The sequence below is a fragment of the Vitis vinifera genome, chromosome 5 (genome assembly GCF_030704535.1).
Source record: "Vitis vinifera cultivar Pinot Noir 40024 chromosome 5, ASM3070453v1".
Taxonomy (NCBI): domain Eukaryota; kingdom Viridiplantae; phylum Streptophyta; class Magnoliopsida; order Vitales; family Vitaceae; genus Vitis; species Vitis vinifera.
Window position 1 is genome coordinate 24533786 of NC_081809.1, and position 16277 is coordinate 24550062.

Sequence of the window (16277 nt, forward strand, 5' to 3'; positions counted from 1 at the left end):
TTCAAGAATAGTTCTCAATATGCTTTCGCAATGAGAGTTGAGAGGAGATTTTGTGTTTGAATGATGTATAAGATTTACATAACCCTAGCTAGGTGCAGATGATCAAGCTCAGGCCAATGCTCTTCTTTTAATTGCTTGTCTCGAGCTGAGGCTGTGCTCCCCCAGGCCCAGGATCTGCTCCCTAGTTTCATCCACTCACACCAGGTAATTAAGCTGCCTGCTCATCACTTCTTCTCGCCCATCAGTCTATGTATGATCCATGCGGAATGTGATTGTCAAACAATAGAAAGTACATTTTTTCTTTTTTCGTTTTTTTCTTGTTTTATTTGTTTTCAAAACAGATTATAAAGTTAGAAACCAACTACATGAAAAGAAAAAAAAATGTTCATGTAAGATCTGATAAAAATCTCAATTTTACTATCATAAACAGGTTGGATTAATGTTTTGAGCTTTCTCAAAATTTTTGAGACAATTTATACCAATAAATTCACAAATGTTATGGGTGTATGTATTTCAACTTGAGTCACATTAATTTATATATTTAGGTTATGTTTGGGTTTCAGAAAATTTGAGGAAAAATGTAATTGAAAGAAAATAGAGAAGAAAAGTAGGAGGAAAAAAAAAATGAAGGAAAATAAAAGATAGTTTTAAAGTCAATAAATTATTTTTATATGTTACTTTAAATTCATTTCACTTATTTTCCTTTCATTATATAAAAATGAAATAACTTTAAAATTATATAAATTTATAATTAATTTTAATTATATTTGATTTTCCTTAGAAAACAATTTTTTTTTTTAACTTTTTTTCTTTTCTTGGTGCTTTCCAAAAATCAAACATAGCTTTAGAGTAAGTATTGAATGGAAACATCTTCATTTAATAATTGAAGAGTCTTCTCCCTCATTTTTAATCAATAGTCTTAGGTTATATTTGGTTCTTATAAAATACTAATTAAGGAAAGAAAAAATACAATATTAAGAAGAAAAAAGTTATTTTCTCATGTTTATTTTTATTATAAAGAAATCAAAGGAAATCTAACATAATTAAAATTACTTAAAAACCAATGGATTTTTAAATTATCTAATCTTTACATTGAAGAATTAAAATAAATGAAATAAATGCAAAGTAGTATATAAAAATAATTTGTTGATTTTTATAAGAGCCAAATATTGCCTTAGTTTATTAGAGTTTTAGTTTGAATTTGGATATTAATTAGAGAAGTGAATTTGATTAAAGCACTTATATATGTAGCGCTGTTGTTATTGATGCTTCTGTTAAAAACTTTTTTGAAAAAATGCTTAGTGTTGGCTTACATAAAAATAGAGATGTCTATTTAAAAATAGAGTATTTTGTATATATATATATATATTTATCTCATATCTTGAAAAATTATTTTAAAATTTTAAAATTTGAGATTGTAAAATTTTTGTGATACCTCAAATTTTTAAACAATTCTTAAAATTATTATATTTCAAAGTAAGTTTTTAAAAGTTCTTATATTTTATATAAAATTATTACTATTTTTTTAATTTTAAAAATAGAAAATAGAAAATATATCCAAACGAACACTTGGTGTTTAGATATAAACTAAATACGTATTTAGATATTATTTTAATAATATATTATATAATAAAAAACCGATTGTTGGAAAAATAACCTATCAATTGATTATTTAGAAATCACTTCAAGTGATTATTTAGAACATTTTCATTTTAGCACTTTATTTAATCATGTATCCAAATATTACCTTAATTAGGAGCATTATCAATGGTCATATTTAGATGAATAGTCTTATGGGTAATTCTTAAATGAATAGTCTTAATCTAATATATAGACTTTTGTCATCCCTCTAATGGTTTTTTTTTCACCCTCCAATCATTTTCCTAAGGATAAGAATCATAAGATTTCAAGATTTCATTTAGCATTCTTTTTTCTTTTGTTTTCTTTTCTTTTCTTTTCTATTCTTCCATTAATTTTTATAGCTTAAGAATAAAAATTTCTGATTGTTCATGCTTACACAGAAAACCAAAATCTACATATGTTGATAATTATTAAGCTATGTTCTAGTGAAGAATTGTGTGATAATATTTTGTTCCTTTCCCTAGAGAAGAAAACGTCGCATGGAAACTCTACCCGGGAGATGCGGATGGAGGCGATGAGGATGTTCGACGAGGGGAGAGATGAAGAAGCTAGGGAGATCTTTAGGAAGCTCAAAGACACACGAGGGGTGGCTGAGTTGGCGGTATCGCGCGTTATGGAGAAACTCAATGTCGTGCTGATTCAAGAACCAGGAGTTTTGGTTGGAGTTGAAGAAGAGGTTCAATGGATCCAAAGGAAATTGATGCGTCTTGGAGTTATTCATGGCTATGACTTCACAGAGGAATTAATGGACGTTGCCTATGATTTTGAAGATGTGATTGATGACCTTGTACTCAGATCAGCAGCAAAGCAAAGGAGCGGAGGGAATTGGGAGAGATGCATTTTAGTAATCAGAATTCACAAGAAGCTGGAAATGATCAAGTCTAAAATCCCTCATCTTCCTCCTGCCCAAGTACTTGTACCACTTTCTTCAAGAATTCCTAAATACTTGGAAGAAATGGAGTGGTCACCCTTGTTCTCAATACCTAGTCAGAACCTGGAAGACACAGTTGTTTCCCCAGTGAAAGAGAAGCTATCAGCTCTGCTAGTTCTGATGGCACTTCATCCCGATACTAAGAAGAAGGCCAGGCGGGTACTAGATGAATTGGAGTCGCTGAGTAGTTTTCTGAAAGGCTTAGAATTAGTATATTTGGATGATAAAGCAGGGGTCTGGATGGAGAAGTTGTCCGATGTTTCCCTTTCTGCTGTGGTTGTAATTGAGGACTTCATCAACAATAACCAACAGCTCAGAAAGAAAAGCTGGATGGGATCTCCTTTCGGAAAATCCAAATCTCAGCATGATTTTGGCATGAAGATGGACAAAATATATGCTAAGATCCAAGAACTCTCAATTTCCAAGCCTGAGAAAGCCACCCAAGTACAGGGTCAAAGTAGAGAGTTCATAAAATCTGAAAAGCACATACCGTCACAGCAAACAACACAAAATCCTCATCTCGCTAGCTTTGATGATGATGTCCATGCAATGACGACACGACTACTTGCAGCTGATAAGAGTTTCCGTGTGATTCCAATTATGGGTATGGAAGGCATTGGAAAGACAACCCTGGCAAAGTTGATCTTCCACAATAAAGCTGTTGTGGATCACTTCCCATTCCGTGCTTGGCCATCTACAACTGCTTCTTCAACCATAGGTGATTCACGTCAGATTCTCCTAGACATAATAAAACAATTGATGAACTACAAGATGAGAGTCACGAGAGGTGCAGTGGTTTCTAGTGAACACGAAGAAATGATGCAGAAGCTGAAAGCCTTCTTGATTAATAACAGGTCTCTCATAGTTATGGATGATCCTTCTCATTTCTGTTACTGGGACGGCTTGTTAAGAGTGCTTGCAGATACATCAAACAGGAGCAGAATGATTTGGATCACTCGCAAAATGAGTCTTCCTCCAAATCTTAAAACTAGGAGTGATCCTCACCCATTGCGACTACGAGCAGATGAGGAGAGTTGGGCATTGTTTACCCATGCTCTGAAGGTAAGAATACCCTCAGAACTGCAAGAGCTGAAAGAGAAAATTGTCAGAAGATGTGGGGGGCTGCCACTCCTGATCGTAAAATTGACAGAATCACTCTCGCAGAAGGATACAACCATTGAGGAGTGGTCCAGAGCACTTCAACAGCTTTGTCATGACCAAGAAAAAGTCTGGTCCAATACCCTCTGCAGGATCTACAAGGATTTGTCCTTGTACATGAGGAGATGTCTATTTTCTCTAACTTTATTTCCTCATGACTCTGATACCCCAACAAGAAGATTAATAACATTGTGGGTTGCAGAGGATTTGGTGCAAACAGAGGGCAGGAATGAAGCTCCGGAAGATGTTGCTGAGAGTTGTTTGAATCTGTTGATCGCCCAGGGAATGGTTCAACTGTCAAAGAAGAAGCTTAATGGGAATGTTAAAACTGTTCGCCTGCCTGATGCCCTAACACAATACTGGTTATCCAAAGCTCAGCGAGCCAGAGCTCTTGGAGATCATATTTACACAAGATCTGAGTTGTTCCCAGGCAATGGCATGATCCGTCGTCTTGTCGATCATCTTGATCGGGACGATATAACCTTTGATCATATCCATGGAGGTGACCACACAAGTTCAACTTCTTTGACATGTTACTATCAAGATGTCCTCTCTTTTCGGTCATTTGATACTCGAAAAAAAATTGAACAGGAAGAAGAGATAGGAGATTTTTTGAGGCGATGCATTTCTAGCAGTTGCTTCCTATCACTGTGGGTGCTTGATCTGGAAAATGTTTATAAACCTAAGTTGCCTGAGGCACTAGGGGAACTAACTCAACTAAGGTACCTTGGCTTGAGATCTACTTTCCTTGAGAAGCTTCCCTCATCCATAAGCAAGCTGCGGAATCTTCAAACGCTAGATATAAAGCATACCAACATCAAAACTCTTCCTATTTCAATCTGCAAATTACAACAGCTGCGACACTTGTACTTGAGTGAGGGCTACCGAAGTAAACTTATGCTCCGACCAAGTACTGGTTCTCTTACAACCCTTCAGACGTTGTGTGGGCTCTTTGTAGATGAGGAGACTCCAGTAAGAGATGGCCTAAACAGGTTACTCAATCTTAGAAAATTGGGATTGGCTATGTCATCTCAACCCAAGGCAATGTCATCACAAGTACAGGCAGTAACTGACTGGATTCTAAATCTAAAGCATCTTCAGTCTTTAAGGGTCAAATCCATTGATGATAATAACCAGCCTTGGGATCTAGAATTGAAGCCTTTAACAGGTCACCAGAATCTTTCATGCATTTTTTTGTTTGGACGGTTGAGGAATCCATCAATTATGTCTCAATTCCCACCTAGTCTCATCGACCTTACCTTATCTGGATCAGAACTTACAAAAGATCCAATGGAGTCACTGGGTAAGCTTCCCAACCTAAGAAGTCTTAAATTGTTTGCCAAATCTTATTTAGGGAAGAGCATGCATTGCTCTTTGGGAGGCTTTCGTCAGCTTCGAGTTCTAAAACTATGGAAGCTAGATCAACTGGAGGACTGGAAGGTGGAGAAAGGAGCACTGCAAGCTCTACGAGATTTGGAGATCAGGTACTCTGAAAGGACCACCCCGACGCTTCCTGAAGAATTGTTAGACAGGAGTCCTTTATTGAAGATTGATGTTAAACTTGCTCAGTAAGTTCACTACATAATCTCTTCAAAATTTTGTTTATATAACATGCTGAACATGAGATGATTGCTTAGCGGAATTTATAACCTGATGCAACATTGTTTTTTGCATGCTTGATTAGGCTGTGACAAGATATATGGGGAAGAAACAATGGATGTGACTACCTGTTTGAATGTTTTGGTCTACTTCTTCATGTTGAGCTTTGCTTTTCATTTCAATGTTTTGATATTGGAGCAGATATTCAAATTATACTCGTGGAGGTGAGTTCTAAGTTACAACAAGTAATGGAGCTCATTTGGGATTGGATTTCTATCCCTTCTGCTCAGTCTATGGTTGTATCCATTAATGGATGCTTCAAATGCATATTGTTGTGTAGTTGTTGGTAGAATTTATAACCTTTGTTTGTGAACTTCATAATCAGGACATCATATACTCAATGGAGTTCTAGGTTTGAATGTTTTAATATTTTGTTTTGTGAGTGTATTTAGATTGATTGGAATAACCATGCAGAAAGCTAGTGGCTCTAGTTTTCCGTGAAGAAGAATAATTTCCTCTTTCAGTTGATGACATTGTTTTGATCTTGTATATTGCGTGTCTTCATTTGTCTTTTATAAGAAGCCAAGATGCATTAGGAATACCAAACCGTTTGCCTTGTAGGATTGGCCATTGGTGATTTCTTGTGGAATTTATGCAAAGTCAAGCATAATTGTTGATTTGTGGTAAAAAAAAAAAGAAAACTATTATTAGGTTGATTGATTTTGAAGAACCAAATGAAGAAATAATTTTGAATGAAAAACAACCGTGCTCTTTCATTACAAGAAAGTGTACAGATAATATATACATAAGATGAGAGAAAAAAATTGAGAAGGAAAAAAATCAATTTTGATGCCTTGATTCATGGGATTGTGTTAGTTGATTTGGCAGCCACTATACACCCCATAAGGAGGACTCTTTGATATGGCCATACATTGAGCAAGATTGGTTTCCAACAGTAATGAGGTTAGAGATAATCCTTGAGAGCAAATTTTGGAGTTAACTAGCCTAGAGATGGCTACTAAATTGGAGTTGGTCCTTAACAAGTATGCAAGGATAGCTGAGTCTGTATCATCACCCTGATTTGGATGATTTTTGGAATTAGCATGATTTTTAGAATTATTTCCATCATTAGTTTTACCAAATATCATATATTGCATAATAATGAGGGCAACGGTCGTATCTTGAGTTCAATTTTAGTATCAAGTGTACTCTCCAACTAGTTAATTATAAGTAATTATCTCGTACATTCTCAATTTTCTCACGTTTTTCATTTAGTCCTTAATGTTTACGACTATTTTCATGAATAATGATGGTTATGGGAACCTTTGGGATATCGGGGGGTAAGAGTGGAATCTGAGTATAAAGTATCAAAATTTCATGAAGATTGATGATATAGTCATATTTCAATAAATCAAAAGTTTTAGGTTGGTTGAAGGAACTAGAAATATCTAGATGAACTCAAGATTGATTCACTCTCAACAAGCAGATCGATTATCCTCCACCTCTGTTGGAATCTTTATACCTATAACTTATGTTGTGATTATAGCCCATCCTCCCCACTAGTTGATCCATTTGGTCTAAATACAGTCTCAAAGCTTACATCATCCTTTTTCCTACTAGAAGAGAAAGAAGCACTACAGATTAATTTGGCCTTTTGATCATGCTATTTAATCTCATATAATTGGAAGCAATGGCCACTCAACCCATTTAAAATGAGATTTATCCACCTTTGCAAAGCTAAAACTAAGAATGCATTTGAAAAGTGTTTTTAATCGAAGCATTTTCTTTGGAAATATTTTTAAGAGAATCTATCAAATGTTTCTCTATAAAATACCATGAGTACGTGATATTAATATTAGTTCTATTAATATTATAATTAATTATTATTAGCATTTTTAATTAATATATCTATATTGTGATGATGGTTTTTTTCTATTATTATAATATCTTATATTATTTTTGTAAGTCATAATAATTTTAAAATATTTGTTTTATATATGAAGTGTATTTATGTTTTTTTTTTTATAAGAAACCTAAATACATCGCAAATACTGAAAAGTTGATTGTGAGGTTGACCATTAGATATTAGTCATTAATGTTCTACAAGTGACACAAGAGTGTTACTTGTATTAAAAAAACTAATAATAGTTGTGAGTTGATTGATGCATGTCATACATTGCATGGTAATAAGAGTAATAATTGCATTCTAAACTTAATTTTAGCATTAAACACACCCTCCATAAAACTTAATTATATGTAACCTTACATATATATGCTCAATTTTGTCACATTTTTCATTTACTTCTTGATTTTTACAACTATTTTTATGAATAATAAGGATTATCAGAGCCTCGTTGGAACATTCTAGGGCAGGATAAAAGTATGAGTAGAGTTAAAATATCAAAGTTGAATGAAGATTAATAAAATAAACTTCCCATTAATCAAAGGTTTTAAGTTTGTTGAGGAGATTAGATATATTCAAATGACCTCAAGTAAACCTTTTTAAAATTTAGACTATTTGAAGATCAATTCAGAAAATTTGGACGTCTTTTGCTTAAGCAAAAAAATTTGAAAAGATTGATGAAAATTTGAGAAGTGTTCAATGAGTCGACATACCATCATGCCAAAAATGAGGTTAGGATGGAGCCACCTCAAAAAAATTGGAACCATTTTCTGTTGAAGATGAGCCACAAATTGCTAAAAGTGACACCAGGATGGTGCCCCCTTATTTTGACACGCATGTCTAATTTTTTTATATCACAAATTTGTGTTGCAATTAAAAAGATTGTAGAAGTGTTCTTGAAAATTATTCCCATAAAGTGTTTTTCATAATGGTTTTTGAAAATGTTTCCAAACAAGTACAAACTGCCAGAAACCATTAAAATGAAAATTGCTAAATTAAAAGTTAAAGCACAACAAGGGTCCCAGAGCTATCAAGTATTCCTAAGTCACAACCACCACAGACCTTGCGTGGCATTGTGAAATCTTGAAATGTTCACTTATACCAAAATGGGCCATGAGAAGCCACACATGGGTGAGCAGCTCTCCTCCTCGCCTCAGCTGCTTGGCGTGCTGATTCCATCCACACTGGCTTGCAGCATAACACAGCATCTCCACCCACACATCACACATCATCTCCCATTTCTCTTTCTCAGTTATCTCCAGGGATTGCAGAGACTTAGCCAGCCTGCAGGCTTCGAATAGCATGGACTTGCTTTTATCTCCTTCCACTTGCAGAGGTGGAACTTCAGTGTTCACCTCAAGTAACTTTTGGCAAGCCTCGGTTCTTCCTTCTATGATGACCTTGTCCTTAAAAAACTGAATGCCCTCAGCACGGCTGTCTCGAAATCTCATATGTCCTATTCCATCAGGAAGCATGGAAGGGCGCATGACCAGAAGATACAACATGTAGTCTGACACCAACTTGCACATAGCTCTATAATCTGGACATTTATCCAAGCTTGGATTTTGGTCTTGATTATCGGTATGATACAAGAGATCAGTGGCAATGTGCCAGAGAAGAATGCTCTGTTCAAAGTCTTCCTCAACGCTCCAGCCAAGGATACTATGACAATTATATTTCTCTTTCTTGAGTACCAGATCACCCCTACCTGCACATAATTGCTTATAAATTGCATTGGCATCTGATTGTTCCTTAGCACTGTTTGATTTATCTGAAAGGTGTTCAAAGATAAATTCTTTCAAATCATTCAATATTTCCAAATCAGTGGAAACAGTCACAGAAGTCTTGTAGCTATGCTCCTCCAACATTTCATAAACACGAGAGAATCTCCAGAGAATTCCTTCATGTTGACCAAGGCGATACTTCTTCAACATTTCACAAATGTAAGGCAATCTCTGGACTGGTCCAAGATACTTGATTGGCTTCTCTTTGAGGCAGAGACTTAGTAGATTGTATTGTGCCATGGAATTAGACCATCTCTTGTTTGCTCGATCCATCTTAACCCTATCCTTGAGGGGTTTTTTGTGCTTACTCAACCAGAGCATAGTCCAATCGGAGGAAAGTAGTATAATAATGGCATACATCTCTAGAACAATTGCACCAACCAGCAACAATAATGTTATAATCAAATCAGTGGTCGCGTACTCTTGCTTGTTAATGAGCAAGAAGGCTACGGATGTTGAGACTGTGAAAGATAAACTCACCGCACGGAGTAGGTGGCCCCATCTACAATAAGTCACACTTGCCTTTGTATAGAGCACATCATACATGAATCCAAGCTCAACTTCAATCGCTACAAAAGCTTTCTCCCAAGTTGTATTGTGGAAGAACGATTGGCTGTCCTTGCGATCTTGGAAAGTGAGAATGAGATCTGCAAATAATCGCTTGAAAGTCATGAACAAGGCATAACCAACTTGGAGAATTTCGTCATCTGGATCCAAGCAATTCACTTTGGTAGAAGGCTCAGCCACTGGTTCGAATGAAACATTAAATCCCTGGGACCTTTGCAAAGTATACTCGCCCATGATTTTGGCATAATTAGGCCCAGGGTCAGGACGAGGGAGCATGGCCTCTCTAAACTGACTGCTGCTCGCAGACCTTAGAGCCCAAGTCCTCTCCCCATACTTGATGAGTCCGGCCACGAACATTGGGATGGCCATAATATTAAGGGGCATGCCCTCCCAAGACCTAAGAAAGACATAAAATGCCCCTCCAAACTGGACGACTAGCCCCAGCAAGTGTCTTAACCATAATTCATTATCTTCCATTGAGTAGGCTGTAATGGTGTCCGGGCCGCCAAGGTGAAGCAGTAGAAACGGTGCCCAAAATGCCCTTATGATATTGGTTTGTTGCAATGAGTCGTCTTCAGAATCTCCTTGGCTGTTGGAGAGGACGCCAATAGAAACTGCTGCAATCCAATCTGCAGCTAAGTAAGCAAGCCAAAGGATGACTCTGATCCACTTTGAAGGTATATACTTCCTCCGATTGCCTAACAGTATGAGCACAATCTGTAAGAAGAGGCTAATTAAAACCAATACCCGGACTTCCCATTCATTCCAAAGTTTTGTCACGCTTTGGGGCAATATTTTCATTACTGATCTTCTTTTATTCATGAAGATCAAGCTGCCAATACCTGAAAATAAAATGGGGTTAATGTGTTAGATCAATATAGAAGATTATCTGAAAGCCAAACGATCATTAGACAATGGCTGATCAGTTGGCTTACTGGTGAGCTCACCTGTAATTGGCATGGTTTCTCTCTGAGTGTATCTAAGATCTGGGGATTGGAATTCAACACTTGCAGCTTCTGCTATAAAGAAACACCAACTGCCAAACTTCCCTGCTTTGACGCATTTCATTTAAGGGGTATACATGGATAACACAAGCTATGATTGATCAAGAAATCTATATAGTTTCCCTAGCCCATATTTTCTGCTCTGACAACCCTTGACCTTTAGTTTATTATTTCTGAAAGTTTAAAGGAAAGAAGATAGGGGAAAAAAAAAAAGAAATATAAATTTTTTCTTGCTTATAATTCATGAAAACTGTCTAGGAATACACTTCCACAAATTTTGTCCACTTCTTTTAAGGAATATGAAGAAGAATTCCTCTCTGTTTTGTTAGTTTCCTTACTTTTATCTATGGCATCCAAATATAATAAAATCAATTTTCTTAAAAAAAATAAAAATCTTATCCTTAATGCTTTCCAATAACTAAAAATAATTTAAACCGACAAGCCATGTCTTGTATGTATCATTCACTTTTAAATAGGTGTGATCATGTGAATTAAAGTATTGATAGGTGAAGGAACATTGAATCATGTGAATGATATACTTTTCTATTTTTCATTTGTTTAATGAATGAATCATGTGAGTGATATATATTTTTATTTTCCATTTGTTTTGATTTTGTTATGGTTGTTGTTTGTTTGTATAGTCTTTTTTTTCTGATTTTTTTTCCCTACTTGCAAGAACAATCTGACATTATATAAAGGGTTCGTTAATAAATAACTTATTATTTATCATTGAACATATACTAAAATTTCTTGAAAATTCATCTCTTTAATATTATAACTTTCTTTTTATCTTTGTTCAAAACGTATATTAGTATTATGCAACTAATTAAATAGAAAGTCCACTAAAACATAAAAGCTGGTATTTGATAAGAGTGGTAATTTTAAAAAATAATTTGTAAACTATGGTAATGGATCAAGAATTTATACTTAGTTTTTGTCAACTAGAAAAATTGAAAGCCAAATCTTTTTAAAAAGACGATTTATTTACTTATTTTTTTAAAAAAAAGTTATAAGAAAAGAATCGTCTCTTGAAGAGATGATTTTTAAAAATCTTTGAATATATTTTTAATACTTTCTTCATTACCATAATTTACAATTTTTTTTTTAAATTACCACAAACTTATCAAAAACCCACATAAATATCTTGTAAGTCCTATAAATAAATAAAAATAAATAAATATCAATATAAATAAATAATCTTCCACCATAAATGGTTCCCATAACTCATAGAAATATGGGATGCCCATGTGCAAAATAGGCTTAATGTAATAGAGTTATTGTGTGAATTGGAATAATTATTGCTCACTTATAAATGTTATTATTACAAAATAGGGAAAAACATAATAAAAACACACTATTATTTGTTAAAAACACACAGGCCCCTCAAAATCTCATAATTTTTCTTCATCAAATATGTTACACCGTGACTTTTTCAAGTTAGATCAAATAGAATTCGAGTCACCAACCTCTAACAATTATCAAAGGATAGGTCATATTTAAATGAATAAACTTAACTTTATATAATAGACTTAATATAATAGAGTTGTGTTATGAAATGGAATGATTAATTGCTTACTATAACATTTTTAGTGGATCTTGTCTAATGAATAATGTTAGAGGCTAATTCAAATGGGTAGTATTCTTAGCATTCATTTGAGAACATTTTCTATCTTTTTTTATTTGTAAAATTAGAAATGTAGAACATCTTAATACCTCAATTTTAGCAAAAAATTATTTATTAGAAACTTTAAAATTTGAGATAATAAAAAATTTTAATACCTCAATTTTTTTAAATATTTTTAAAAATCATTATTTTTTTAATATAAGTTTTTTAAATTTTGTGTATCTTATACAAAAATTACATGTAACCAAATGATAATTAATCTAATAAATTGGTCATATGTGAATTAAAATAGTTAATAATAACAATCATTGTCAATGCATCATGTCTAGTAGGTTAAGCATATTAAGAGTTTCTTTGACATTCTGATTCTAAGAAATACTTTTAGTTTAAAAAGTGTTTTTTTTTATAAAAAAAAAATACATTAAGTGTTGGATTAATTTTATGAAACATTTTTAAAATTCTAAAAAATCACTTATAGTAAATTATATGTGCTTTTTTAAACATTTTTTTTTACTTTTCTAAAAAAATTTATTAAGCAAATAAATTTCAAATCAAAGTATACTTGATATTTAAAATTTATTAATTTTAAAAAGTACATTGAAACTCCAAAAATGATTTAATTAACACTATAAAGTTACAGAACTCAATAACATTAAAAATATAGACCAAACTTTATTTTCAATGACTTGATTAGATTCTTCTTTACATATATAATATTTTTATAAATTATTTAATTAAGAAAATAAACTCCAAATTAAACAAAACGTGTTTGGCTTATTAACGAGTTTAGTAATTTTTAAAAATAACTCAAAATTCAAATAATGATCCAATTAATACAAAAAATTTATGCACAAAAATTAGTCAAAAATGATTTTATTGTTATCATTATTTTTTATTTAAAAAAAATAGTTATATCATAACCAAAGATTTCAATATGCAAAAACTATCTTTAGATTCAGTAATGGACTTTTATTTTGAATTTGAATATTATTTAATTATTAATATCAATGAATCATATATGAACGAATAGTGATAAATGGAGGAAGAATACTCCATCATGTGAATGCTATAAATTGATGCATGTGAGTTTGAACATCCCTCTATATTAATAGATGAACATGTAAGAAATGTGAATAGCAATGCATGTGCTCCACAACTTTTAATGGCATTTAAATGGGTCATCTTATCTTTTCCGTTTTTATAGTTACATATGTTATCTAGAAATAGGGTAGCTGATAGAGTTGTGGAGGAAAATTTCTTCAACACCATAAACCCATCACCATAGGTAGTGATAACAAATAGTATTGTGCAAACAAAAACTTTCATACAAACAAAATTAGTTTACGGACATAAAGGGATAAAACAAACCATATAAAATTATATAAGGTTTTAACATGATTCAATAAATTACGTTAATATGCATGAATAAGAGATAAGAGAGAATCATTCCACTCTATTATAAAAAATATTACAAAGAGTAAAAACTAGATGCAACTATCAAGTTTCGGAAACATCTTATATTTCCTCATTTCTTCATCGAATATCTCTACGTGAGCTGAATTCTACATTCCCACTAACCAGAGATTTCATTTCTAGGTGGGCATTTAATTTTTGTTTATGTCTTCCTTTTATTTTTCCCTCAGATGTGTGGCAGTTGTTCTCAGTTTTCACATCCATTCATTTGGTAAACATAGTTTAATAAATAGAAATTTTGAATTGCTCCTACTTGGATTGAAAAGATAAATCTGCATCTGTTGATAAATGACATGTTTGAATGAAGATTTGTGTGAAACTTTTTTGTTCCTTTCCCTGAAGGGGAAGATGTTGCGTGGAAACTCTACCCTGGACTGAGTTGTTTAGGAAGATCAACGACACACAAGGGGTGGTTGAGTTGGTCGTATCGAGGGTTATGGAGAAATTCAATGTTGTGCTGATTCAAGAACCAGTAATTTTGGTTGGAGTTGAAGAAGAGGTCCAATGGATCCAAAGGAAATTGATGGGTCTTGGGGTTACTCATGGCTATGACTTCACAGAGGAATTAATGGACATTGCCTACAATTTTGAAGATGTGATTGATGACCTTATACTTAGAACAGTTGCAAAACAAAGAAGAGGAAATTGGGAGAGATGCATTTTATTAGTTAGAATTCACAAGAAGCTGGAAATGATCAAGTCTAAGATCTCTCATCCTCCTGCCCGAATAGCTGTACCATATTCTTTGGAAATTCCTGAATACTTGGAAGAAATGGAGTGGTCATCCATGTTCTCAATACATGGCCAGAACCTGACAAACACAGTTGTTTCCTAGTGGAAGAGAAGGTGTCAGCTCTGATAGCTCTGGAGGCACTTCATCCAGATGCTAAGAAGAAAGCCAGGCGGGTGTAAAATATTTACATAATCACATAGATTAATCATACATGATTAAAGGATACTAACAATAGGAAATCACTATAAAGAACAACCTGTTTGAGTCATCATAAAAAACCGTGATTGATTGTTGCAACTAAGTCTTCCTCTCTATGACCTTGATAACAGCTATGGTGGCTCGATGGGAAAACAGAAAAGACCCTTTTTATCTAGAATAAAGAGGGGACTTAGCATAACTCAATATTGGGTTCTCATTGGGCCCTCCCATAATGGGCTTCAATGAGACCCATAGCTTACACTAGCCACTCAACTGAGCTTCTACTCAAAAGATGCAAAACCCAATCCAAAATGTGATCACTAGTTAATTGGGTTCATTATACAATAGACTATCAATTAACTCATTTTTGCAAATACAAATTATTCAATTAATGTTAGCCCATATAAAAAAATTTACAACATTCTCCCACTTGGGCTACATTAATTGTTTTTGAGGATTCATTAAATTCATTTTGAAAATAAGACTCTCAAGTTAAGTACAGAAAAGTTTATTTTCTGTGGCCACACTTTTTTTTTTTTTTAAAGAAATGATATTCTATAAGTAGCATCTTGTTAAACTTATCTGGTCCAACATGGTCTTAATATTGGATTATGATGGTCTATATGTTAATCTCAACAAACATAATGCCCCTTATAGTCACGAATATTTATAACCATATCGACATGGATCGTAAACCCAGTAGTGTAGTAAGAAATCAATGCCAACATGTGATCATCATCTATATGCATTGTTTCTTATCCGTCCTCATTACAATTTACCAACAAAATGAAATTGTAATTGCAATTTCTCAACAAAATGAAATTGCTGCAATTTCTAAACAATATGAAATTGCTTGACTTTAACAAGTCATATGTCACCAACAATGCACCACAAGATCTCAAAATAGTGGTATTTGTGACATCCAATAGTATACAACTGTAATTCTTAAGGTTCAATATCTCAAGATACCATGTTGTATGTAATTCAATTACGACATACTATAATATAATACTTAATTATGATGATCATAATAAAAAGATTTTAATTTTGCACATCGTGGAACAATAATGGTCAATGTTTACACAAAACAATAATTGAAATAAGGGAAATCACAAAAGCTCCCACTAAACCAAAGAATCAAAAGACTTAATGACACCCATATTCACAAAATGTTCCTTGAACATTATGGGCTTTAAACCTTTGGTTAGAGGATCAGCTAGCATGGACTCAGTTCTTATGTGCTCAATCACAATATCTCATTTTTTCACTAAGTCCTTGACTGTAAGGTACTTGATTTCCATATGCTTAGAACCCGTACTAATCTTATTGTTCTTAGAGTAGAACACAACTGCATTATTGTCACAATAAATCACAATGAGTCGAAAGATGGAATCAACGACTTGCAACTCTGAAATCAGATTTCTTAGCCAAACAGCTTGAGATGATGCACCATAACAAGCTACAAACTCAACATACATGGTCGAGGATGTAATTAGGTTATGTTTGACACTTTTCCATGAAATGGCTCCACCAGTTAACATAAAAATGTATCCTAAAGAAGATTTGCGATCGTCAGGACAACCACCAAAATCAGAATTTGAGTATCCAACTACCTCGAGATTATCCACCCTCTTATACACAAGCATAAAATCCTTCGTTCTT

At 33.5% G+C, this 16277-nt stretch overlaps 2 protein-coding genes across 3 annotated transcripts; one reads left to right on the forward strand and one right to left on the reverse strand.

Annotated features, from left to right (window-relative positions):
- On the forward strand, positions 1-5756 carry LOC100853251 (toMV resistance protein Tm-2(2)-like). 2 transcript variants are annotated; one of them, XM_059737161.1, is made up of 3 exons: positions 1-204; positions 2106-5298; positions 5415-5756. In XM_059737161.1, exons 2-3 carry the CDS (start codon positions 2141-2143, stop codon positions 5419-5421), a joined length of 3165 nt encoding a protein of 1054 aa, XP_059593144.1. In that variant the 5' UTR covers positions 1-204; positions 2106-2140; the 3' UTR covers positions 5422-5756. The 2 variants fall into 2 exon arrangements, with proteins under 2 accessions (XP_059593144.1, XP_059593143.1); XM_059737160.1 differs by lacking the exon at positions 1-204 and having other exon boundaries at positions 2032-5298.
- Positions 5757-8149: 2393 nt separating this feature from the next.
- LOC100242192 (uncharacterized) lies at positions 8150-10720 on the reverse strand. The gene is made up of 2 exons (XM_002267882.5): positions 10531-10720; positions 8150-10425 (listed from the first exon to the last, which is right to left on the reverse strand). Exons 1-2 carry the CDS (start codon positions 10649-10651, stop codon positions 8273-8275), a joined length of 2274 nt encoding a protein of 757 aa, XP_002267918.2. The 5' UTR covers positions 10652-10720; the 3' UTR covers positions 8150-8272.
- Between the last annotated feature and the right edge of the window lie 5557 nt (positions 10721-16277).